General features: G+C 42.7%; 3 protein-coding genes across 3 annotated transcripts; 2 read left to right on the top strand and 1 right to left on the bottom strand.

The window, feature by feature from the left end:
- Positions 1 to 641: 641 nt before the first annotated feature.
- Positions 642 to 17,093, top strand: LOC127609352 (SH2B adapter protein 2). The gene is made up of 8 exons (XM_052079196.1): positions 642 to 1,603; positions 7,009 to 7,110; positions 7,554 to 7,645; positions 7,943 to 8,046; positions 8,135 to 8,296; positions 9,337 to 9,548; positions 10,547 to 10,721; positions 13,304 to 17,093. Exons 1-8 carry the CDS (start codon positions 680 to 682, stop codon positions 13,618 to 13,620), a joined length of 2,088 nt encoding a protein of 695 aa, XP_051935156.1. The 5' UTR covers positions 642 to 679; the 3' UTR covers positions 13,621 to 17,093.
- A 560-nt stretch (positions 17,094 to 17,653) lies between these two features.
- Positions 17,654 to 19,732, bottom strand: dnajc30b (DnaJ (Hsp40) homolog, subfamily C, member 30b). Its single transcript, XM_052079278.1, has one exon. It carries the CDS (start codon positions 19,686 to 19,688, stop codon positions 18,645 to 18,647), a length of 1,044 nt encoding a protein of 347 aa, XP_051935238.1. The 5' UTR covers positions 19,689 to 19,732; the 3' UTR covers positions 17,654 to 18,644.
- Positions 19,733 to 20,542: 810 nt separating this feature from the next.
- Positions 20,543 to 25,190, top strand: bud23 (BUD23 rRNA methyltransferase and ribosome maturation factor). The gene is made up of 12 exons (XM_052079295.1): positions 20,543 to 20,726; positions 20,916 to 20,953; positions 21,306 to 21,401; positions 21,570 to 21,652; positions 22,023 to 22,119; positions 22,212 to 22,308; positions 22,991 to 23,041; positions 23,144 to 23,229; positions 23,302 to 23,347; positions 23,626 to 23,687; positions 24,635 to 24,724; positions 24,826 to 25,190. Exons 1-12 carry the CDS (start codon positions 20,682 to 20,684, stop codon positions 24,878 to 24,880), a joined length of 846 nt encoding a protein of 281 aa, XP_051935255.1. The 5' UTR covers positions 20,543 to 20,681; the 3' UTR covers positions 24,881 to 25,190.
- Positions 25,191 to 25,682: the final 492 nt, after the last annotated feature.

Genomic DNA, 25,682 nt, shown 5'->3' with positions numbered 1-25,682 from the left:
TTCTTCTGCTTATCTGGTGTCCGGTCGTGGGTCCAGCAGCTTTAGCGTGGAAGTCCAGACTTCCCTCTCCCCAACCACTTCATCCAGCTCTTCCGGAGGAATTTTGAGGCAATGCCAGGCCAGCCGGGAGACAGTCTCCCCAGCGTGTCTTGGATCATCCCCCGAGGCCTCTTCCAGGTGGAATGTGCCAGGAACACCTCAACGGATTTTTTGTGTGTGTTTTTATTATTTAATATTTAATATTTAATATTATTTAATATTTTTCAATCATGTTTTCAATAATTACTTAAAATAGTCAAACAATTTCTATGAAACTGCAAGGATGGGACAGTGGTTTAAAAAAAAAAAAAAAGTTTATTGAATTCTGCTGTACGTTCCAATAACAGTGCAAATCCCCAAAAATGTGAAGCTGGAAAAAAATTGAAACAGTCTTATCGTCAAAATCCAATGCAGAAGTCACTAATGCTCTATCGACTGTACAGTATGAAAAAGTTTAAAAAACATCCAAATAAGGATTGCTTAGCCTTGACGGAGGCACTACTGAGTGTCTGAATGTGTCTCGAAAGCAAAAGCTATTTGTAAAAAAAACCCCGCCTTGTTGACTATTCACAAAGTAGAACCTCATCCCATTGTGCTTCTCCCCTCCACCCTCTCCTCAGTGGGTTGGCATGGCCCAGTGATGAACGGAGCGTCGGTGCCCGGTAGCCCGGAGCTCTCCTCCTCATGCCCACTGCCTGACTGGCGAGAATTCTGCGAACTCCACGCGCGAGCCTCCGCCGCAGACTTCGCCGACAAGTTCCAGCGCTTTCTGTCAGAGAACCCGTGCTACGATTCGCCAGGCGCCGACGCCAGCTTCTCTCAACACTTTACCCAACACTTTTTGGAGTGTTTCTCGGCGGCTTTGAGCCAGGCTCGGGAGAACCAGGCATCTTCCTTGGGGGAGGACGGCTTCAACGTCGCACCCAAGTACAGCATCGTTCCTTTCCTGGGGATCCAAGGCTGCCCTTTGTCCTACAGCCACGAGCTCTACCAGAGACGCAAGGACGCCGGCGCTTCCAGCGAATCCCTGGACAGCATGGACAGCGGAGGGGGCGGGATTGAACGCGGAGGAGGCGGCGCTACGGCCGGCACCCCCGGACCGCAGCCCGCGCACAAGGTGTCGGCCCTGGGTCAGTCCCGCAGTTCGGAAGACGTTTCAGTGAGCCACCCCAAAGCACGCTTCAAGAAGGGCTTCTCGCTGAGGAACATGAGCCTGTGCGTGGTGGACGGGGTCAAGGAGATGTGGCATCGCCGTGCTTCCCCGGAGCCTGACGGTCCCTCCGCGACCAGAAAGTCAAACGGCAGTGGAGCTGCTGGAGGGGAGATCACGGCAGCAGTAGGGGGAGAGAGGTGGTCTCAAAAGCTGCGACTACCAAGAGGCTGCCAGGGCCACAAGGCTGAGATGCTAGAGATCCAGAGGGAAGGGGCGCTTCGGTACATGGTGGCCGATGACACAAACTGCATGGGCGCGGCACAGTGGCAGAAGTGCCGCCTGCTCTTAAGGAAGAGCAAGAGGGACGAAGGAGCTGACAGGTTCCTGCTTGAGTTCTACGTCCCGCCCAAGGTAAGCTACAGTCATTGCCATCTATCTGTCAATCAATCTATCTGTCTGTCTGAAAGAGCTTTACAGAACATTGAACATAAAATAACAATGATACAACAGAACACATAGCATAAAACATCGGCAAGAATCAAATCGGAACAACTGTTCCTACGTACGCCTTGTTGTTTGAAGTGGTTATAGATGCAGAGGTGTCACACTCAATGGAGATGACAGCGTTTCCGACAGTGGAAGTAGTCTGGCTGTTGCTTGAAAGTGGTGGATATTAGCTCAGCCTAGGGCCTGAGTCACGGACAAAGAAAATGGAGGGCGAGGGGGTGGGGGGCTGATCATGATGATTCCGAAAAACGGGCCTACCAATTCAGAACCGCATGCTCACTCTCAGGCGGATTTTCATGGTGGTTTAGTATGACACTTAATGAGAGAACAGGTACTTCAAAGAGTCAACTATTCACATGCAAGCAGTTAAAAAGAACATTTTCCGTAATATATGCCCTTTAACAAAATCAATAATGGGTAATTGACACAGCTAAAAATGGTTTCACCTTGTTCACATCACCTTCAGAAATTAGCTGCATTATGTTCTAAGGCCAACTGAATGATTCTCATTTCACACCGCGTTAAAAAAAAAAAAGACATTAGTTTGCAACATTTCAGGTTGCACTGATTGCAATTATTTACATGAGACAAAGCCAGAATATTAAGTTTTTTCAAGTTTATCCATCGTTAGGCACAGGAGATTCCGCCCCATCAGAAATCTGTCGAACCCCAGTTAAGCCCCTCCCCATATTTTATCTGATATTCTAAAATATATTTAGAAATGGTTTTCTCAACCCAACCAATTTATCAGTCCAGCCCTCACTTAGCCTTGGGAGATAAAATATCCTGGAAGCATCCCTGTTCAACATTTTTTTTATTTCAGCATTTGCTCTTACTTTATAACAACCATATTACAGTTCTCCCAGTGGGGTGAGGAAAGAGTAGAAAAGGGAATTGGATACTATGTTTTTTTTTCCCTGTTTATAAGAGTCATAACTGTACAAATGCACTTCCCATTTGCCTATGTGGGATTTCCACATCGTTGCCCGTGACCTTAAGAAGGTCGCGTGGCTTGGAACACGGGGTGAAGGTACCACAAGCGGTTGGAAGAGGACCGTGGGAAAGTGGAGCTGATCGGGGGTTGGGAACCGGGGGGAGGGTGCGCAGGTGGAAAGTGCGAAGCTGTCTCATTGACCTCCGTTAGCACATACAAAACTTCAAAACTGCTGTTGCGGAAAATCCGACCTGATCGCTTCCTCGTCTTTGGCACGCAGTGACGGCACGGGGAAGGACCAAAATAGTTGCATGAGTCACTGGCAGAAGGAACATGAAATCATTGTGCCCAAGCACTTTCACATACTGTTTTCTATTAACGTCGACATGTAAAAGAACTACTTCCACACAGGAGGAGAAGCTTTATCTTCGCTGTCTTGTTCACATCACCGGAGTGCATACTCAGCGGTGTCGGATGATTAAAGTGACCAGCGCAGTCTCCTTCTTGGCTGCTGCATGATGACACAGCAGAGACCCTCTGACCACACATCCACTGCTATCCCATTGGGGGAAACAATAACTTTGAACTATTGACTAAAATATAGATTGGGGGGCGGGTAACTCCCCCCAAAAAAATCATGCGGACAAGCACTATTTAAAATGGATGCATGAATTAATGTGGAAGTGAATACACTTCATGTAGTTGATCGTACTGTGCAAAAGTTAGAATGTATTGTCTTGACTCATAATGTTGTTCGTGTCCTGTTTGCTGAGCTGCAGTCATTAATGTTGCAGTCAGCGTGGGCTCAACTCCCACACAGTGACAATGTGAATGAGAGTATGAATTGTTGTCTCTCCCTATGCACTATGATGAACTGCGACCAGTACAGCATTTGTTTCCGTCTTTCTCCTGAACTCAGTGGGGATAGTTTGCAAGTCCCTGCGAACCTGAACAGGATACGTTGTATAGAAATAGTTATTTTCCCTATCTTCATTTTTTTTCATGAGCTTGTGTGTGTTTTCCCCTTGTTACTTTGGTTTTCTCCTAAATTCCTAAAACGTGCTATGCTGGGGCTCATTGAAGACTCTAAATCAGTGGTGGGCAAACTACGGCCCGCGGGCCAAATCCGACCCGTTGGTCTTTTTAATCCGGCCCGCCGACGGTTGGTACACAATTAAGGTTCGATGTCAATGACTGCATTCATTTCATTTGGACTTGTAATGACACAGGTGGCACAGTTACTTGAAGTTGCAGAGCATTGGGAGAAAGGGGGAGACGTTCGATACGACGGAATAATGTACTCATAAAGTCTGAAAAACGTGCCAAAAAATGCAAAATACTGCTTTTTAATTAAAGAAAGCCAATTAATATTCTGTCGAATTTAGTTCACCATTTTGATCCGGCCCTCCATAATATTTTCTGGTTCTCATGTGGGCCTATGCAAAAAATAATTGCCCAACCCTTGCTCTAAATGTAAGTGTGAATGGCTGTTTGTCTCTAGGTGGCCTTCGATTGACCAGTTGAGTTTGTACCCCAGCTCTTGTTCAAGACAGCTCGGATAGATCCCAGCTCACCCGTGACACAAATAAGAACAGGCACTATAGAAATTGGATGCATAGCATGCTACTTTCTGGTTTAGGGACAGCTGCTGCCATTATGATTAAATCAGGTGGACTGTTCGGTTGTTGCTAAGGCAACTCAAAGAGTTAAAATTAGATTCCTATATCCATATTCTCACCAAAATCAAAAGGCTTCTCTCCCTGGAAATGGATTCTGTCAATTTTGTGTAATCCTCCTTCATGAACGTGTCTGACTACTTACCGATTGTTGTGATTGAAACAACATTAGAACAACAAAGCTTGAGACGTTTGCTACTTACTACTCGGTTTGCGATGGAGTTCTGTTCCCACGGTAGCGATGACATAACTTGAAACGGAAAGTGCCACAGTTTCTTGTATGCTACACTAATGCATTATCAGTAAGTGTGAACAAGCCCTTTTGTGCCGCGTGATGACATATTCTTACGTTGCTGGACAAACACCTTCATTGGACGGTGTTCATGACCTCTAAACGGTATTCTGTATGTCAGTACTGTGGTAAACTATGGACCACATGTATGGAAGTTGAATATTCCACATGAAATTGGTATGGAGGTAAAGAACACACCCGGGTATGTTGATTATGTTCTATTTCAGTGCATTCGAAAGTGCAGACCTCTGTCAAGGCTAATCCCAATTTAGTTCAGCAACCAAATTACACCCCAGCCGTGAATACCCACCTCCTACAGACTCTATCAGGAGGAGTCATATTTTCTTCCGCAAAAATAAACCTTGCAATTAAATGTGACTATGTACAAAAAATCGGTGATCTGGATTTCCATCAAAATTGAATGAGCTATTTTCCTGCAAACGAACAAGCGGCACAAAAAACTCAAGAAACCATTCCCACATACAAACAGGAAGTCAGCAATTTTGGGCTGAAGCGTTTTTGGCCATTTTGGAAAGATTCCAGAGCTCGTATTTTAACAAACACTTGGAGAGAATTCATTAAATGTGGACCCAACTTGAAAGCAAGTACGCCAAACAGTTGAACAAGGCGAAATTGTGAAAGATTTTATCCTCTGTCATCTATGTTGGCTAGCGCATGAGGTCAAAGTTTGATGATCGCTTCAAGGAATCACCATGACAAAGGACTCTTCATAACATGACTCCACAAGGTCCATATCGAGTGGCGACAAAAAAAAAAAAATAGCTTGAAGCTAGTAAACCCGACTTCTTTTGAAAAATGCGGGGCAGTCATTTTGACACCGTAAAACAGCTGAGAGCCATGAACTTAGCTATTTAGCTATTACATAGCCTAAAGGAATAATCTGGATAGAGTTGCAGAGTTAATCGTCACCATTGTACATCAGTGTGGTGCTAGGTAGCTTGCTTGCTAGGCTAGATGCGGCTTTGCTATCTCTGCCCGGTGTAAGCTTCCTGGAAGCGTCGCATTGGAAAAATGTTCTCTTGAAATGTGATCCTCAGACTGAATTGAACCACAGACAGAATTGTGGGTGTGGACGGCGGCCGAGATCTAGATGAGAACGCTGTTACTCCAGACAGATCAGCTGATAAGCCTCAACCAGACCATCAGTCTCCACACATAGAAGCACACCCTTTTGGATGTGTTCAGTTTATCCTTGGTAGAGGGCAAATGAGGGGGCGAGGGGGCAGATTCTTTGCTTTGATCACATGGCGTAAAGTCTTCCTGTTTGTGCCTTGGCTACAGTCCGCCGATGGCGTGAAAAATTGGCCCTCTCCGCGCTACGTTTGAGCGCTTCGCAGACTGGGGGCGAGGGTTGTGGCTCTCGCTGCATGACTCATTTAGGCCCTTAATTGTCATGGATGAGGGAGCTTGCTCACCATACAACCAGACACAGGTTGTGTAATGGTTATGTGTGAATATCTGTTTTCACGCTAAGTATGATGTTTTAATGTAAAAGAGTTATTTTCACCTCGGACCCTTCGTAATTGCATGAGCGGTGGCCTTTTTTTGGGGGGGTACTCGTATGGCTAGACAAAATTAAACTACTAATTAGGAAGCTTTATATTGCAGCACAGAAACTATACTTATTTCACGAGCTGCTGGGATATGCAAGCACTGGATATGAATCTGAAGATAGATAACAGAGTGTAACTATAAAAATAACAAAACCCCGTACATTGCCCTCAAAGATCTTCCATTTGAAGATAATCCGAGGTTCTCACTTGGTCAGGAGATGGTGGTGGTGGTCACAACATGAGTTCTTCGTACCCATAGCTAACACAGCTTCAGGAAATTCAAACGTGTATTTCACATGAATTTCTGTTCTATGACTACAAGGGTCCTTGTTGTTGGACGAACTCAGCGTCTGATGTTTTGCTTTTTCCTAACAGCATGCAATGAACTGTTTTTGGATTGGATTTGGTCGTCACGCGACACATGAAGGTGCACTCAGTTACTGCCACAGTTACTGTTAATGTTAAACTTAATGTTAATGTTAAACTTAATGTTTTTTATTAATGGCTGGTGAGTGTTTGTCATCCAACTGTTTCCTGTAAATAGGACTGTAGTTTAATGAGACATGTGCTTCCACTTAAAAATTCTGGTTTCTTCAACGGAAGATGCCCATTTCTGTCAATGGAAGTGTGCTGCATAAAATGGCTTTAATTCCTTCATGTTATTTATTTTCAAAACACCCTTAATTGAAACCCCCACAAAAACCTTGACCCTTTGTATATTTGTTTTATTTCACAATACCTACTCTGCTATTATCCAAATAACTCTGGACTAAATACCTTGCGCCTAAGTTAGCTTATAATGATTTCAATTCATTTCTCTTTGACATGTTCAGTCTTCAAAAGCGAAGGTGAGCATCCCTCTGGCAGCCATTGTGGAGGTGAGGACCACCATGCCCCTGGAGATGCCTGACAAAGACAATACGTTTGTCTTAAAGGTAAGAACTGAGCAAGCCGCACCGCGACAAACCGTCGTTAGAAATATGGTTATTTGAGCACAGATATGTATTTTACAACTGATTTCATAAAGTTCCTCCAACGTTCAATGTGTTCAATGCTCACCGCCTGTGACATGACACAGATTTTCCTTTTTGGCCGATGCTTTTTTTTTTTTTGGTGTCATCTCCACATCTGTTTTTCAGTTGGTGTGTTTTTATTCCATTTTGTCACAAATGCCCGTTGAACGCTGTTGTTCGATTGTGTTTGAGCGCAGTGTGGCATTCTTGTGAATGACACACACAGTATGCCCATTTTTGTCACTTCAAAAATGTTTTTTGTTCATGAAATGTCTGAAATGCAAACACCCCATTAACACAATTTTAGAAAAATGGACATGCACGTTTTTCACAGGATGTTTTTTGTCGCCTTTTGGGCTCTGTAGGTGGAGAACGGAGGAGAATACATCCTGGAAACTATCGACTCGCTGCAGAAAAACTCCTGGGTTGCTGACATCCAGGACTGCATAGACCCCGGGTAAACCTTCACATAAATATTTGCTGTGGAAGGAAGCAAGCAAGAAAAAAGAGGAGGGCGGGGGGGGGGCACAGAAGGAGGGCAGAAACACACACAGCCATTAATCATCCAATTAGCGGAGGTTTTGACAGGCTCGCTTTACACAAACATGGACAAACTCACACACGCACGGCAATGACTGACATTCCTCCTTGTTGGTCTGGACGTCAACAGGGACTTTATTTGTAGGATGTGTGTTTGGACACGGTGCTGTTTGTTTACATTCTCTGGTGGTCACCCCGGCGTCCTCGCTTGCAGGGACAGCGGCGACGACATTGAGCTGGCGTCGTGTCCCCACGGTCAGGCTTCATCCAAAGACTGCTCCATGGTGACCTCCTGCAGCTGCGAGCTGCTTTCTGAGGGTGAGCCCCCCCCCGCAGCAGCATCGTCACGTTTACTTCAGCACGTACATACGGACGTCTCGTAACGGATGGAAACTGACTTGTTTAGGTGTGTACCGAGCTCCGGAGAGGTTATGCGCAGCAGCGGCAGAGCATTACAGTGCCCCCTCAGTGCGTTGCAGGGAACCCCCCTTCACCCAGCATCCATCCCACATGCCTTTAGAGCGCTTCCTGCAGTCCCCAGAGGCCCAGGGCTCCAACTCTGCAACAGGCAATCATTTCTACACTTCTTCATGATTCTGTATACCGTTCATTATTAACATTTTTCAACTGGTGTTTGAAAATCTTGAAAGAAAAAGAGGCAGGTTATTTTGAAAAGGAAAGGAAAAAAAACGATTAGAGTACAAAATGAATAAAACCAGGACTGAATTCGATTTTAATGGGTAGTTGGTCAGGTTTGTGTGATAGGGAAGATTGGTGAGGAGCGTTACAAATTTACGTTAGCGTGTTAGCCACCAAAATAAGTCCGGTTATGTAGTTGACTATAATCTGATGAAAGTTGAGAAGAACTAGCGGTGATTGGAAGAGCCAAAGCTTGACGACTGTCTTGCCTGGTTGGGCCATAATTTTCGCATCCTAGTATGGTGACGGCAACAGTTTGTCAAATTGAAAATGTTCTGTAAATTGTCCATTTAGAATACGAGAGGCCAAAAACCTCTTAGTCGACTTTTAATAGGTAGGCAAAGTTGTAAAGTTGAATCGACACAACTATTCCATTAACTCATTCAGTACCGGCCAGTTCTGGACTAAGTCTGAAAAGACGTTCAAATACGTCTTTGGGAGTGAATGAGTTAGGTGACTCCGTTTTTGTGAAGACCATCAACCATCTCATAACATGGACAGTTATTTTTAGTGGAGAAGTTTCAGTCACAGGTCACAATTGAATTTTCCCATCGTGACTGCAAAACCTTAACAAAATTTATAATCCCCCTTATCCTATTATTACATATATACAACAAAGAGATGGATGGTTAGTTTTGAATCAGAAGTCGAGGAAGATTTGTTTGTTCAACTTCTTTCAATTTGTTAATTTGATTTTTAAAAGTACTTGGGTGCAAAAATGTGAGCAATATCTCACGTTATTAAAAGTAAAATATAACCTGCAATTTTGAGACCAACATACTGATTTAGAGGTCAACACTTATTTTTTTAAGCGGGCCACATAAAATGATACAGAGGACCGAATGTTCTTCTGTCCAGAGAGTCAATATCGAAGCAGGATCACAATGACCAAAATCTCGCTGTTTGTAGGATGCTCAGGTGGCGGCGATGGATCCAAGGACTCTGAGGGCGAAGCCAGCCTCGCCGGGTATCCGTGGTTCCACGGCACGCTGTCGCGCGTCCGGGCGGCTCAGTTGGTGCTGGCGGGCGGAGCCAGGAGCCACGGGCTGTTTGTGATCCGTCAAAGTGAGACTCGGCCCGGCGAGTACGTCCTCACCTTCAACTTCCAGGGCAAAGCCAAGGTAAGAAAATGAGAAACGACAAATTGAAAAAAAAGGTTTTTGGGTGTAGTTGCAGTATACAAGTAGTCTAAAATTCAACAATGAAGTAAATTTTGTTAGCTGGCTGAAATTGAGAGCAAGCCGTTCCAAAGTTGGACAAAATAATTGGGCCCCTCTACACTAGTTGATCAGTGTATCATGGTTGTGTAATGAAGCGGGATGAAAATAGACGGGATTCGTCATCAGTTAGGTTTTATTTTGTTTTGACATCTGCCATTTTATTTTTTTTAGAGCAGCTTTGTTCATTTTGATTCATTTTTATTTATTCCAAAAAATGCTTTTGTTTCAGTTTCATATTTTTATTCATGTCAGGGCTCGTTTTATTTATTTATTTTTTGAGTGCAAGATACAAAAGGGCACTAAATATTGCGCAACTACATCAAGTACAATTCCCAAATAATTGTTTAACGTTCCTTCTTTTGTTGGCCGTACAGTAATACGAAAGAAATACTTTTCAAGTAAACGCCATGTAGGCAATGAATCGTCAGAGATGGAAACGAAGGACATTTTCTCTCTAACTATAGTTTTACTTAGAAGAAGAAGTTTATCTTTAATGTCCGCAGAGCATTTGATTTGCGGCAGTGCGGCACAATCAAACACGGGATTTTAAAAAGTTGGTGAAACAAAATGTAAAATGTAATTTCAGTTAGTCGTCTTGTTTAAAAGCGCTCTTTTTATTTTGTGAACAAAAATGTCAAATTAAAATTTTTGTTTTAATTTTGTTCGCTTTCGGTATCTCAGACAAAATGAAAGAAAACAAAAACCAAGTATTGTGTTTATATTTTCATTGAGTGTCATTTGTCTCCTGACACATTTCCTGCACTGCCTTGTTGAGGAAGCTGCCAGCTCGCCCTCTGTATTGCCCCTCTTCCGCCCGCCGCTGACCCCGTCAGCTTGAAATATTCACTGAACCCAGCTGCGCCTCCGCCATCTTTCTGTTTGCTCTTCCCCTAACGCAGCATCTGCGTTTGTCCGTCAACGACAATGGGCAGTGCCACGTCCACCATTTGTGGTTCCATACCGTGTCGGATATGTTGAGACACTTCCACGCTCACCCCATCCCGCTGGAGTCCGGGGGCTCGGCGGACATCACGCTACGCTCCTACGTTCAAGTGCAGAGAAGCCCCGTTGCAGGTACGTGCCAACATTAAACTATCAGAAAGAGAACGGTAGAGTGAAGACCTAAAGGTCCCTCGTTCAATCCCGTTTTTTTTTTCGGCATTTGCTCTAATTCGAAGTCCTTTCCCTTTGCGAAGGTGCACTTGCACGGGTATCTTTTTGAAGGTTTGTGGTAACCGATTCGTCAGTTGATGATAGAGAATGCGGTGAGTCAAGTCATTGCCGTTGTGAAGAAGATATTTGCATGGCCCTTGAGGACCGAGTTTGGACACCCCTAAGGAAACTGGCGTACCCGGAGAAAACCCACACAGGTTTGCAGCAATTCATTGGTCAAGTGGACAACAAAGAATGTAGTGAAATGGGTTTTTGCAAAAGATATTTGTATTTGCAGTATACTGGTGTTGGTTTTAAGTACCATAATATAATAATCAATCAAAAAAAAAGTTTTCATGAAGCATTACCTGTCAACTCGCGGTTTTCCCGCTGCCGGTTTTGTGAGCTGTCTTGTCTGACATTGAACACTGCAAATACAGTAAATATCGGTTGGGTGAGCGTTGCAGTGAAGGTCCCTGGTTCAATCTTGGGTTTCAGCATTTATTTAGTTTTGTCTTTTCCCTTACCAAAGATACACTTGTATCTTTATGAGGGTTTGCCATACTTGATTAGATGATGAAGAATCCGCCGAACTGACTTCACAGTCCACTTTGTCCCTGCTTTTGGCTCAAACCTGAAATTGTTTTGAATCAAATACCAATTTTCTCGCTTTTCTCCATTTGGTCCGTAAACTCTTCAGAGGAGAACAGAGGTTCGCAGGGAGCCCTCTGGTATTCTTGCCTGGATTTATTCTCCTTAAAAGAAGCAAGCCAAGTTGAAACTCAGTGAACCTGCACCGCGTGGACCCCTTCACACTGGCCCGTCATGAATACCCTCCTGTCGAGGGGAGTGAGTGGGCGATTATACCGCAGCAGCTTTGCATGCTGGCCCAAATTCGTCCTGCTTTGGTGGTTATGAAGGGGCCCTCTGTGTGGCGCATAGAGTGAGGGTTTGATTCTGGTGTAAAAGGCATCATTGATACACTGGTCAGGCGTGTCTTTGGCACCGCTGTTGCTGGAGTCACTGAGAAAGGATAATAAAGGAAGGCCAACACTGTCAGCGTTTACATCTTACTTGTGAAAGAAAAGCCCTGTAGCTCCGAGCTAGCGGTAAGACACGGTAAACCCGCGCGATTCGCATGGGCTAAGGGCTGAGCCCTGACGCAAACAGCAAAGAAACACAAGTAAGTGCGCTGTGTCCAGATTCACAGGCCGCATTTTATTTTTTTATTTATTTTGGGTTCCGCGTGACGTTACTTCCGGCACTATTTGACCGCACATGGTTTCCAAATTCTAGAAAGACAATTCACGGGCTCCTCTTCATTCATCCTCGGTGGGGGGACCGCATAAACCGTGGCGAATTTGTGTAGGCTTAATTCGGACACCGCGTGCGGTCGAGTCCCGCCGAAAGTGACGTCATGCGGCCAAAAATGCGGATCTTCAAAGGCCCCAGCTTGTGAATTTGGACACAGCCATTGACATGGTGCAACAGTCTCATTTGTTGACTCCAAATCCAGGCCCCACCTTTTAAAGCCATGAACAATCAGTCATAGAGTCGTGTGGAATAGAGGTGCATTGATTGCTGACTGATTAATCGCTCATTATTTTTGATAAGGTGGACCGATGGTCCAGTGGTTAGCATGTCGACCACAGTGCAAAGGTACCAGGTTCAATTCAAGATCCAATTAAGAGATCTTGTTTGATTTGAAATTGCCCAGACCCTGGGAACGTAATTTGCAAACATCTGCTCTTACTTTGGAAAACAATGATCGCGTGTTTTTATTTCTTCAAGAACCGACTTGTGATTCATTTTATCCTGCAATTTTGTGCATTGTCGATTTGAAATAATATGTTGGGGTTGGTTTTTTTTGTTTGTTAAATCAATGGACAGAACCTGAAACATATTTTTGAATCAATTAATTGACAAAATAATGGCCAGATGAATTGATTATTAAAATCATTTTGCAGCCCTGGTGAGGAACGTGTGAGGAACGATAATTTATATATTATATATTTATATTTTGTTGTTTATCAGAGCAAAGTTCATTTTTATCCAATGACTCTCTGAGATAACACTGGTTAACAATTTTTTAAGGACATTTTTTAATCAGAGATGCAAGTCAATTCATGTTTTCACTCATTTCGAATCCCCCCTTTTTTTCCCGAGCATTTCAGGTTTCATAATGATCGCAATGACAGTATTAAAAACAACAATATACAATGACATATTGACCTATATATGTTAATATTTATGAATGAAAGGGTTCCGTTCACCATCTGGTGGAATTCTTTTCAGAAACAAATTACAATGCATGGTAAAAATCTGTATTGAGCCCGCTTACATAGGTCAACCTTCCAAAAAAAAAAAAAGTATTTTTGAAATCATCATCAAAAATACGTTGAGTGACACTTAAAGCCATCTCTGATTAAAAGCTGCTGTTGACCAGAGTCATCGGTCAAAATAGTGGACGCAGCTACAATAGAAACTCTCTCACTGACCCACAGATGTGAACGTGCCTCCGCTCGTCACCCCTCCCAGGGGAGACGCAAGCTGCCGCCCGGACTCCGCCCCCCACCCTCCCGGGATCTCGCCCTCTTCCGGGACCGCCGCCGACGCACCCCTCTCCTCAAGTACCTCGTCTTCACCCACCGCCCTGCCCTCCCTCTCCCGCAGCGACCCGGGCACCGGCGGAGGCTTACAGAGCCGCAGCAACAGTTCGGAGCGTCTGCTGGAGGCCTCGGGCGCCGCGTCCGAGGACTACCACGACGCTGACGGGACCCGACGGGCCCGAGCGGTGGAGAACCAGTACTCTTTCTACTGAGTGACCCCCAGGTCAACGACCACGAAAACGCTCCAAATCCGCCGCTCTGTTTGTTTGTGTTTCAACAGCAATTTCCTGTTGCTCTCGTTTGGAGAAGGGGCGGCTTTTCCGTCGGGTTGTGCAGCTGCGCTTCGTATCGTCAAAGCGTAATGAGGCATGACAAAGGGCTAAGCTTAGACGACACTCGCAGAGGGGCCTGCATGAAGGAACTAAAAGCGGCGGGGATGTGTGTAGGCAGAAAGAGCAACAGGAAGTCATCCCGCTCCACTCATATGGCTTTGATTCAACTCATCTGACCGCTTCCTTCTTGAGAGCCGACTTTGAAACGAGCCCGTAGCAAGGCTACGGTCCATGTTTGCAGAGCTGCTTGCAGTGCATCCGGGTTATATGCCGCATTTCCCCTGAGGAGTCTCAGCTCTGAGCCTGCCGCACATGTGCGATAGAGTTAGAAGACGAAAGAGGTGTCATGGAGGGCCTATTTATGCTGCATTCATATTCTAAAAACGGTTGGGTGAAAAATAACCCAATTATGTGGGTCACAGAGGGACTGACTGCTACTTGGGTCAATTTGACTGAAATTGACTATTTGTACAAAATAATGACATGTTTAGTGTTTTGTGCGTAAATTTTTTGGGGGGGAATGGGATCGGTCCCTTTGTCACCTGTAATTGGGTTATATCTGACCCAAGTACTTGTGGGAAATTGGACATTTTGAACTGGAGGGTTTGGGTTTTTTTTGGACAATGCAAGCTACACAAATATCAATTTTTTGACATTTTTATTTCTTTATTTTCTTCCTAAGTGTGAGGCCCCACAAATAATGTGGACAAAAATCAGCATTCGTATTTTATGGGGAGCACTTTGGAGGAGTGATGAGCACATCTTCCACACAGTTCGGAACTTCAGGGTGCCAATATTTTTATAGGATGCTTTTTTTGGGGGGGTTACAAAGTACAGTAAAAATACGAGTGGGATAGGATGGGATAGACTTCGTTCTGAGGATAAAGAGGATCAGAAAATGGATGGATAGATTTTTAACATTTCCACTGAAATAGATGCGCATGATATATTTTTAAAAGATATTTGTATCGTAAGAAATACAGTACAATAGAAATAGTATTATTTATTCTTCTAGACTGTAATCTGAACCTGTTGCTCTTGTTTATTTCTCGTTTTTGATGGTTTTTTTTCTTCTTCCAGAAAGCAGCCCTTCGAATGCCGCCGTATCAACGTAAGCTTTACGGATGCCAATGACAACTTAGGCAGCACATGATGATATCAGTCAGAGTTTAAGGTAATTCCAATTTCTCAATGACACCAACTGGTGTTTTTCCCTCCCGAAGTCCAGCGAAAAAAACTATTGGAGGTGAGGTGTCTAATTATCCCAGGCCCTCTCCATGTGCGTGGTTATGAGTTTTGGTGAAATCAGGCTACGAGGAGTCGAAAGACTCGACTTGAAATCACTTTTCTTCATAGTCATAGGTGCGAAATGTCCAATTTCCCGATTTTCGAGAATGGTGAGCAAAGGCGTGCAACCAAAATGCTCACAAAACATGCATTTCTCCGCAACATCAATTCATAAGTGTGTGAAAAGTGAGGTGGTTTAATACGGGTCAGGGTGGCTTCCATTTGCTGTCACACTGGCTTATTTTATGAGCGTGAGTGTGTGTCTGGTGATGTATTTGAGTATTTTTGGATGATCGCCGTGTTACAGTAGTGATTCTAAAACAGGGTTGGTTTTTTTTGTTGTTGTTTTTTTTAATACAAGCTCGTTATATGGGTAAGCTGTAGATTCGATATGCTGTTTTAATATACTGAACAAAAACATGAATGCAACAATTTTGCTTTTGCTCAACTCAAAGATGGAAAACTTTTTCTCTGTACACAGTCGGCCCGTTTTTCTTTTTTATAGTTCAGTTAGGTTCAAATCTGTGCTGGTTAGCACTTCTCTTTTACCGAGGTCATCCATTCAGCTGACTGGGGTGGCATGTCAAGATGCTAATTAGACAGCATGATTTACTGAACAGGCAAACTTTAGCTAACCGCAATAAAATGTGCACGGTATTGCTTGGCCACGCCTGTGAGGTGGCTGTATTGTCTCGGCAAAAGAGAAGTGCTCTCCAACACAGATTTAGAAACATTTGTAAATATTTGAGAGAAACTGTTTGGTGTACTGTTGTGCCTTGAGATGCGATTTTAATTAGTTTTGTTTATCAACTCAATCAATCCACCCCCCACCCCACCAAAAAACGTTTTTTTCAGAATGTATTTTTAAACAGAAAAATAGCGCAAGATATGTGTATATATATATATATATATATATATATATATATATTTTAAAACATATTAACACATTTAAATAGGATTTATTTTGTGAAAAAAAATCAATCAATAAATAAATAGACATATTGTGCATCAAGATAAACCTTTAAGGTGGCAGATTTTTTGTCAATAACATATTATTGTTTAATTTATATTATATTTAATGCACGATTAAGGGGTTACACTGTTTTCTGGGTGTGTCTGAATGTCCAGAAAAGATAAATGTTTTTTGTCTTATTCTCTCTGGTCGAATTGAGAAACAATGAATAAAAATCAATCTGCAAGGCGTCGGAGTTAGATTAGCTACGATAGATTTTGTTCGATTGACCCTCAGTCACCACATGACCCCCTCGTGTGATGCTTCAGCTGCCCCCCAGCTTTTTTTAAAATTGTTTGTTCACCTATCAAGGAAGTGACTCATTTCAGCCATTTCATAACAGGCGTGTTGTGATTCTTTTAGACCGCCCATTTTTTTCTAATTGGAAAAATAAGTAAACCAGCGACATGATCGCCTCATAGTCCACATGTACTGTACTGTACATTATCATGTTGAAATTCGGACTATTCAGTTTGTAGGAAAGAAATTCATACCAGCCGGATAAAGCAACACGCTTGTACTATCGTATAGCAGGCTGGGGTGGAAGACGGTGCGGGTCAAGCGAGTTGGCCAGACTCTTTTAATATACGGCACTGGTCAGACAAACAAAAATAAAAAAAATTCCATAATTACTATGTAAACTGTAAAATAATTTCTCACAGAGCATACGTGTATGTATCTATGTGTCTGTGAGCATTGTTAATTTGTCTCTCTCCATTTGTTGATGCAGCATTTCTGCTCAAATGTGCGTTGCGTCGAGGGTCTCACGCCATGACTATTCATCATTCGTTAGCCCATCTATGGCGTTTTTACATTTTAGTTCATTAAGTTTCCAAAGAGCAAAGTTTTGTGGTTGTTTTAAATTTGCAATTCTCTTTGTTTTTTCAATATAAGGGTCACACCAAGTGGTCGCTCGTTTTGATATTTAATTTGACAATAAACTTCACTTTGTGGGACTTGTCAAATTTTTGCTCCAAAGTCAAAGCAAAATATCACGAGTATTTCCACCGTACATCGAAAAAGTCTTAGATATTTGAGTTCAGCTCATGAAAAAGAGGAGCAAAGACAAAAGTGGCACGTTTATGTTTTTGTTCAGTCTTTGTCACATTCAAAGTCACGCCTTCAACCTGTCACGCGATGGGACTCCAGCATTTAGTGGAGGGTAGGAGGGGGAAGTTGAGCAGAGTTGTGGGAAAGGACGGCCACGCTTGAGTGCACATAATTGGCTTCGTAGCTTTGCTTGAAATCATCAGAATATGTATTAGACAAGCGTTATTACCAATAAGATTTTTTTAAAGGAACATTCAAGCCAAATTCGAACACCGGACATGCCAATGCCTTTTTGCAATGTAGTCAACTTTAGTTCAACTACTAAATTAGTTACACGCGTCAAGCGTGGCCATCACGCAACATTTTCCACGACAGCTGAGGAGGTTAATGTGCCAACTTGCGTCCTATTTTTGGAACATATTTATTATTCCTAAGCTGTTGTGAATGGGTTTTCCCTTCCCTATTGAGTCTTGTCGTTGTGCAAGGGCCCCATCACATATCAGTCACACACCACACACTGCTCATGCCCTCAACAACTCATTAATTGAGCAAAACAAGCAGATATTTTTGGGGGACCTGGAATCCTAGAATCTGTGCAGTCGTTGCTCCCCTTTTATTTTAGTAACACTTGGTAAAACTTCAAAGGTGTTTTGTTTCTGTTGACTGAGTTTTGACGAGTCTGTGCAATTTTGTACAAAGTGATGTAATTGACATACTACTTTATATTTCTGTGAATAAAATGTGAACAAAATCATGAGATTTTTGTGACTCTCCATAATCTGTATACATTTGCTGATGTCTGCCCAAAACGTTTGTTTATTTATTTTTATATTTTATATTCTATGGCGTATCAGGACCGTTCTGAGCAGGTGGTGATGTCATTCGATATGGTCGGCTGCCCTCTTCAGGCCAAACGTGACATGAACGTGAGGGTCTTGGCTCAGTGATAGAATGGTCAGTACTTTCCTCCATTCGAAGCGTAGAGGACCTTGTGTAATTAATTTTAATGCAGTTAAATAATGTACCAGGATACTCTCAACGTTGTGTGCTATTCGGTTATTTTCTTTTTCGAGCCATCATTTTGGCCTGAAAATACGATGGATTTGTCACGGGGCATTCATTCAAGAGAATATAATTTTCATATGTATTCCTTCAATTAGTTTTGCAATAAAACACACAAAACACAATCCTCCAAATATAATTCATATTTGATATGATCAGATGCATCTCAGCCATTTAGAAATGAAAACTTAATTTAATCCAGTCGTTAATTTCTCATGTATTGAAGAGTGTGTTTTTCAACGATGCTAGATTAAACTCACATTTTCATCACAATTGCAAGACACAAGGCATTATCAAGGATCTGCACTTGATTGCGCCAAGTGGGTCTAAAAAAATGTGATGGTGTGATTCCAAATTTGTTCATCCTCAAATGACCGTTTTGCCTCTATGACTATAATCCCAAATTGAAAAGTCAAAAACTGAGAAAAAAGCGTTCTTGTCGTGTCTGAACATGCCACCCCAACAAGGAGGCGGTCCAGATGCCGCTCGTCTTTCAGGACTTGACACTCAGCAAAACCATGCCCGCTGCCAGCAGCAGCAAGCCCACCGTGCCCTCGATCATCTTGCTCTGCCTCCACTTTTTCAGCTTCTCCTGGTGCGCCTCGACTTCGCGCTGCCTTCGGGCTCGTATTTCTCGCTCCCTCTGCAGCTGCTCGCCGTAGTGAGCCTGGTAGAAGGCGTCAAAGTCGTACATGGGCCTTCCTCTCGTTTGGGAGAAACCCCTGGAGGTGGTTTGCTGCTGCTGTGCCGATCCCGAGAATCTGCTTGAGGTCTCTTTGGAGGGGGGTCTTCCCGTACCGTGGACATCCATCATGCTCAGGATACCCCGGTCGTACTTCCTCCTCAGACTTTTGTTTCCCAGCACCGTGTATGCCTCGCTGATCTCAGAGAAGCGCAGTGCGGACTCTGCGCTCCCTGGGTTTTTGTCTGGGTGGAAGATAAACGACTGCTTATAGTAGGCGGTCTTGATTTGGGACTGCGTGGCATTGGGGGACACTTTTAGGATGTCATAATAGGCCGTCTTGTTTCTGTACAGTGGGTCATCTTTAAAGTCTTTCTTCCAACAGTAGCTTCTGGATTTAAAAGAGCCACAATGCCGACTCTCTGGGGTATGCACTCGGATGAGGATGCAGAAAGCTCGCAGCTGCTGAGATGACGTGAGGAGGGAGTTCGGGGTACCGGAAACAGCTCCTCTGCTCTCGGATGACCTCCGGGGTCCAATCAAAGAACTGTTAAAAGCTTCTCTGGCATGAACAAATCCAGTAAAATGAGGTGAGTTCTGGTTCAAATTAATTTCAGTTAGCCGATGACTCCTTTCCATTAGTCTGACTTCTATTTTGGGTCCCACCGCTGTGCTTTTTGGCCAAACGTCGCCTTCGTTCCCCGTGAAAACATATTTATTCGGACTTGCAGTAAATGTGCACTTTTCTCGCCAAGTTTCCGAAGCTTCCTCGGAGCAAAGCGGTCGACTTTGGCCGTACCTGAAGCTGGACAACAGGCAAACCCGGCTGCCCAGCTTGTGGACGACCGCCGCCATTTGCCCCCCTCACGTCACCCAGCCGGAAAAACAGTCAAGTTCCTGCTACGTCATGTCGCAGTAGACCAACAGGAATTCGCGAGAAGAGGAAGAAATGACCAATCACACCGCAGAAACCGCTACGCCCATTTAACCATTTTATGACGTTGGAAGACGCACAAAATGTGAAAACAAAAACAATGAAAGTACATTTTTGCTTCATAATGTTTAAATATTTTTAAATTGTTTTTACACCAAAGTTGACGGTAACATCTCTGCGATTTGAATGTGTAATTGTTTTCAAAAAAGACAATACAGAAACAATTTTATTATAAATATTAGCATCTGTATGACACTCTCATGTATAATACTTTCATGTAACCGTTTTTAATTTACTTTTCGTTTTTCTTTTACGTTGTGTTGTAATTTGATTACATCTTTCAGAAATTTAAAGTCAACTATCAGGATATGTAGCATAACATCCATGGGGCAGCTACTCAACACAAGACAAAAATCCAGTTATTTAATCCTGAATTTTTCCCTGGTGTTCTTTATAGGTCACCCAAAACCAAGACTCTCAAATTGATACGGCACCCCCAACGTTCAGTCAGGACCGACAGGGCAGGATTACAGACTGAACACTTCCTTTCAGCCTCACACAATATGTTCAGAACAAATAATTAAATCTTAATTTAAATGATGTTCCCCCAGCTTCCATCAGCAGTGCATAAGTAGTTGTTTTGATGCAAGCAATCTTTAAACCTCGAAACCGGGTCTGCCAACAGTGATGATGCTGCCGACTCTCCCCTGAGCTGTAGTGTCCGCAGTGGGTTCAAGGAGACTTCCACTAGATGGCGACATACAGATATTTCCCCTATAATTCATTTCGTATTTCACCGAAGAAGAGTTTCCTGCGTATGGTCAACAGTTTGGGTCCACATGTGTCATCCATTTATCTTCTTTTTGAGGAGTAAACTGTATTCACCTCTACTCTTCGGTTACTAACCAGTTACCATGAGCTCCTGTCGACGACCGGAGCACACGGCTCCTCCAGATGTGGTTAGTGCTTGTTTTTTTAATGTGTTTGTAGCATCTCGGCTACAGCAGCTTCAATGTGAACTGAACGCTTTGCTGGCTTTCTTTCAGCCTCACTTCAAGTTATGCATTATTTTAAAAACAACAATAACAACATCATCATCATGAGATATTTGTTTTAGCTTTTAATACAGTGCATTTTTCACTCTACAGTTTTACAACGCAGAGGAGGCCAAGAAATACTCCCAGAAGTAAGTCTCATTGCTAATTAAAGCTTTCACAGCTTTTTAAAATGTATCAAATTTAAACTATAAATCACTTGTTAATTTTGGCTGAAGAAATATGAATGGGGTTTATATTTTCCAGTATTTTTCGTGCCTTCCATACTGAAAGTATGTAATGATATGCTGCAATATATATTGTGCACACGTCATACATTCTTCAAATCATGCTTCAAGTTTTTAGAATGTATTCAATCAATCACATACTATTCTCTGTTGCGGCTTTCACGCAGTAAAATATTTTTTGTTTAAAAAAAAAAAGCTTTTGTCAAAAGTCTTGTAAGAGGATGTTTCCAAACCAACCAAAAATCTTTTGTGTCAGCTCACGTATGATCGAGATTCAGACTCAGATGTCGGAGAGAGCCGTGGAGCTTTTGAACCTCCCAGAGGGGCAGCCGTGCTATCTGCTCGATGTGGGGTGAGCCAATGAAACTGTACTTGCATTCACGCTCAAATGTGGCCTTGTTGAATTATATAATCCTGAAATAAAAAAATCTTTTTCTGAATCTAGTCCTCATTTTTTGCGAGTATGTATGTTTGAACTGCAAAGCACTCAGGGGTTTTATTATGCTTATTTTCCTCTAAGGTGTGGTTCGGGGCTTAGTGGCGACCATCTTACGGAGGAAGGACACTACTGGGTGGGAGTCGACATCAGCACAGCAATGCTGGGTTAGTTTGAGTATTATTGTCAGCTCCGTCAAGGTGATTGTGATAATTAGAACTCCCAGCCAAGTTTTTTCCAGATAAAGCTGTCCGATTGCTATTTTTATTTTAAGTTGTTACATACAGATTCACACGCTATGTATTTAACCAAATGCCACATAACTTTGTTTGATGAAAGTCTCTGCTAGCTTAATGCTAACCTATACTGCAAAATGCCATTGGTGGGCTAACACAACTGGCCTTCAAGCAACATATATCTGAACACGATTGGTGCGACTACAACGACACATGCAGACAGACAATACTCATCGGCTTGTTGTATCCTCTACAAAAAACAACGATCCGTGTGTGTGTGTGTGTGCGTCATCTGTGTCAGATGTGGCACAGGACAGAGAAGTGGAAGGAGATCTTCTATTGGGAGACATGGGTCAAGGGATGCCTTTCCGACCGGGAACCTTTGACGGCTGCGTTAGGTACCAAATCTAGCAAATGTCCTGTCACTTTCTCACGATTTACAAGAAATCTTTCAGTTTAATGAGTGACCCTTGTTTTTGTTCCCTGTCAGTATTTCAGCTCTTCAGTGGCTTTGCAACGCTGACAAGCGCACACACAGTCCTCCCAAGAGACTTTACACTTTCTTTAGTACTCTCTATTCTTCATTGGTAAGTAAAACTGCCAGCAGCTTTTTTGAAAAATAGTCCCTGGAGGTGTCAGAAATCAAAATGTCTAAGTTGGTAACGCTGACTGAAAACAATCATGAGCCATAAACTTTAATTAATCACTAAAAGCCATAAACTTGAATTAATCACTAAAACTGGTCAATCACCCAGTCCTTACTTTTTGGGGCCTGACTGATTAATTGGCTGAGAGTAAGTAGCTTTAAATTTTTTTATATTTGCCATTAAACATTTTTTTCTTTTTTTTTAAACACAGTAACACATTCCATTATACAAAAATAATGACATTCAAACAATCCCCCAGAAAAAGCAGCCAAACTGGCAGATTTTTCTCTCTGCAAGGGTAAACAAATAAAGGACAAAAATTATTGTAAAACAATCCAATGCTCTACGTGTAAATTATTTTATTGTTGTTAGCATTAAGGGACAAAACATGGAAGTTATTTTCTTAAAAAAATTATATTTCTTGATAAATTGCTTATCGTAAATTTGTTCTGCCAAATAGAATCGTACGGAGCCCTAGACATGACAGTTGGAAAAAAAAACTACTTGCGCACACAAACTACTAATATGTGCACACTAATTACTTTTTCGTGCATTCGTGCCATTTCATCTGTCCAAACTGTTCAATAGATTATCATGAAAATACTTGTTCTCCACCTTCCAGTCAAGAGGCGCCCGGGCCGTTTTTCAGCTCTATCCTGAGAACTCAGAGCAGGTAAACAAGAACACCAAATGTCCTCCGATGAGCATTTAGGAAGTGAGTTTCTCCCTCCCCCCGTTTCATTCATCCTCCTCAATTGTTTTGATCTCCTGGCAGTTGGAACTGATTACGTCGCAGGCCATGAGGGCGGGCTTCAGCGGAGGCATGGTGGTGGACTACCCCAACAGCACCAAGGCCAAGAAGTCCGTAGATCACTTGCTGTTAGTGGAACTCGGGTTGCAGTTGCCGTTGTTGCTCATTGTGCTTCTCTCCAGGTTCTTCTTGTGTCTGTTTGCTGGCGTGACGGGCGTCCTGCCCAAGGTAAGTTTGCTACAAATGAAAGAAGTAGAACTAATTTGAGATGATGTGCTTCAGAAATTTATTTATTTCGCATCCTCCGTCATTGAAAGCAAGAAATAATTTGAATTATGTCCTCATCATTTGCTTTCGAACTGTAAGAAAAGTGTGAAAAATCAACAAATTTGGAACAGGGATTTTTATGGGGAAAAAATAATCAATCTTTCAAATTTAAGTCTTTCTCATCCAGTCTAATTGGAAAAATCTAACTGTGTATAACACTGCTGCTTTACAAACTTCAGGGTTTGGGCTCCGAAACGTCTGACAAGAACGTCCCCAACCAGGTCCAGTATTCAGGACAAAGGTAAAAACGATGGAAGTGTTGTTTACACGGATGCAATAACCAGCTTATGCTAATCACATTAGTGTGTCTGTTTAATGAAGCCCTGAAAGCCTCCAATCTTCTTCTCTCTTTTTATGATATTAATATTATCAGGCCAAATGTGCACCAATAAAAGCTTGTTTGATTTCTTTTTTTTCACAGCAGGTTCCTGTGTAAATGCAATTGACCAGATAATGAGCTCGCCGTGCTTGTGCGTGCATGTTGAAATATGACCTTCCCATGTTTTGCTTTACTGTAACATCCAGTTTGGTGAGTCTGAGACAGTACTGGGGAGACTGACAAAGTCTTCCGACATGGAAACGCAAAATGCCACTGAAAGCACATTTGACCTCATGTTTACCGAATGTTGCAGTCAATACAGTTTATGAAAATGCCATGTAAATAAGATGGAAAAAATGAAATTGCAATAATAGTTCAAAATTGTACGAAATGAAATATGAATAATACAAAATACAGTAATGTGCATGAGATTAGAAATATGCAACACCCACTAGGGTCAAGAATAAACATCACCACAAGAATAAGAACACCACAAAATGCCAAAATGAAGCTCGATGAATAATCATTAGAAAACTAGCAAAATATGAATACTCATGCACATAAATTCAAAATGTTTTTTTATGACTGCATTAGTTTCCAAGTCGGTCTACAATGTTCCCAGCATGTCCAATATTTGTATCCAGGCTCACCAAGAAGGTGGTGTATCCGGTCTCGGCTTCAGGTGTGGGTCAGGTTCAGTTGTACCTGAACTCATGATGCCAGCAGGCCAAGAGTAAAGAGCAAAAAAAAAAAAAAGGTTGTCGTCCTGCCTGACGCGAAACCCCGACGGGCGGATTTTCCTGCCTTTTACATGGGATAATATATCGCACCCAACAAACAAGTAATCTCCTCACTCTGTTCCCGCAAAGATGCCGATTCAAAAACATGAAGGGAAAATCGGCAAAGAAGAGCCGAGATTGGATTCTGGAAAAAAAGGAGAGGAGGCGCCGACAAGGACGGTATGGGCTCCGGTGTATTTCCATTATATCCATACAGTCTTTGTACACTCATTTTTTTCAAATCATGTCAGTTGGCTCATCCTTGTGATGTCGTCCTACAGGGAGGTGCGGGCTGACACCAAATACACCGGACGTCAGAGAAGACCTCATTTCTAGCTGTGACTCATGCAACTGGGCCTTATCACATGCACACACAGAGTCACCTCTATGGTGAATGGACTTTATTCTTTTTAAATGGATGCAATACTTGTGGTCTCTCATTTTTAAAACCTGACTTGGTGAAGACATCTACGAGGCACAGAACAAGCAGTAATATATACCATAATGTACATATCCAAGCTCATATTATTGACCGTTTTTGTCCACGTTTTGTGACTCAAACTAGAACGAAATGTCTGTTGCATTTCCTCGGCGAGATCACTGGACGCAATATTCGGTATACGTGTCCAAATTAAAGCAAATACAAGTCATCAACCTTTTGGCAATTTTCATTTGAGCAAGCGTTGCCTTACCACTGTCCAACAAACAATAACAGCGAGGGAGGGGATGGCGGTGGCTCATTTAAAACGACCAGTTCAAAAAAAAAATCAAACTCTATAATGTCAACAGTTGAGCATAAGGCAAAAAAGATGACATTTCTTCCATATCCCGTGCCACGTTTTTTGCCACTTTCCAAAGAACATATTTTCCACTTTAAAAAAAACACACACACACACACAGAGTAGGCGCTTGTCGTCACTGGTGAGCTATTTTTAGGCAGACCCGGGGGGGCACCAAGTTGGTGACACATGTGGTTGTTTGGCTCTATGTGACTGGCTGACCACCAATCGAGGTTATACCCTTTCTCTGGCCTAAATTAGCGAGGTTAGACTCGAGCTCATCTGCATCCCTTATAGTGGGCAAACCCCAGTTGACAAAACGAAGAACGGATGAATGAATACATCGATATTTGGACTCG

Source organism: Hippocampus zosterae, chromosome 10, assembly GCF_025434085.1.
Source record: "Hippocampus zosterae strain Florida chromosome 10, ASM2543408v3, whole genome shotgun sequence".
Taxonomy (NCBI): domain Eukaryota; kingdom Metazoa; phylum Chordata; class Actinopteri; order Syngnathiformes; family Syngnathidae; genus Hippocampus; species Hippocampus zosterae.
Note: the sequence above shows the minus strand (reverse complement) of the source record. Positions and strands in the feature narration are given on the sequence as shown.

Excerpts from the sequence above, each read along its gene's own strand:
- LOC127609352 (XM_052079196.1), top strand. The coding sequence starts at position 680 with ATGAACGGAGCGTCGGTGCCCGGTAGCCCGGAGCTCTCCTCCTCATGC. Across the intron at positions 7,111-7,553 it reads ACAATACGTTTGTCTTAAAG|GTGGAGAACGGAGGAGAATA; the intron begins GTAAGAACTGAG and ends TGGGCTCTGTAG. Across the intron at positions 8,297-9,336 it reads GGGCTCCAACTCTGCAACAG|GATGCTCAGGTGGCGGCGAT; the intron begins GCAATCATTTCT and ends CGCTGTTTGTAG.
- bud23 (XM_052079295.1), top strand. The coding sequence starts at position 20,682 with ATGAGCTCCTGTCGACGACCGGAGCACACGGCTCCTCCAGATGTG. Across the intron at positions 23,042-23,143 it reads ATCCTGAGAACTCAGAGCAG|TTGGAACTGATTACGTCGCA; the intron begins GTAAACAAGAAC and ends ATCTCCTGGCAG. Across the intron at positions 23,688-24,634 it reads GTCCAGTATTCAGGACAAAG|ATGCCGATTCAAAAACATGA; the intron begins GTAAAAACGATG and ends GTTCCCGCAAAG.
- dnajc30b (XM_052079278.1), bottom strand. The coding sequence starts at position 19,688 with ATGGCGGCGGTCGTCCACAAGCTGGGCAGCCGGGTTTGCCTGTTGTCC.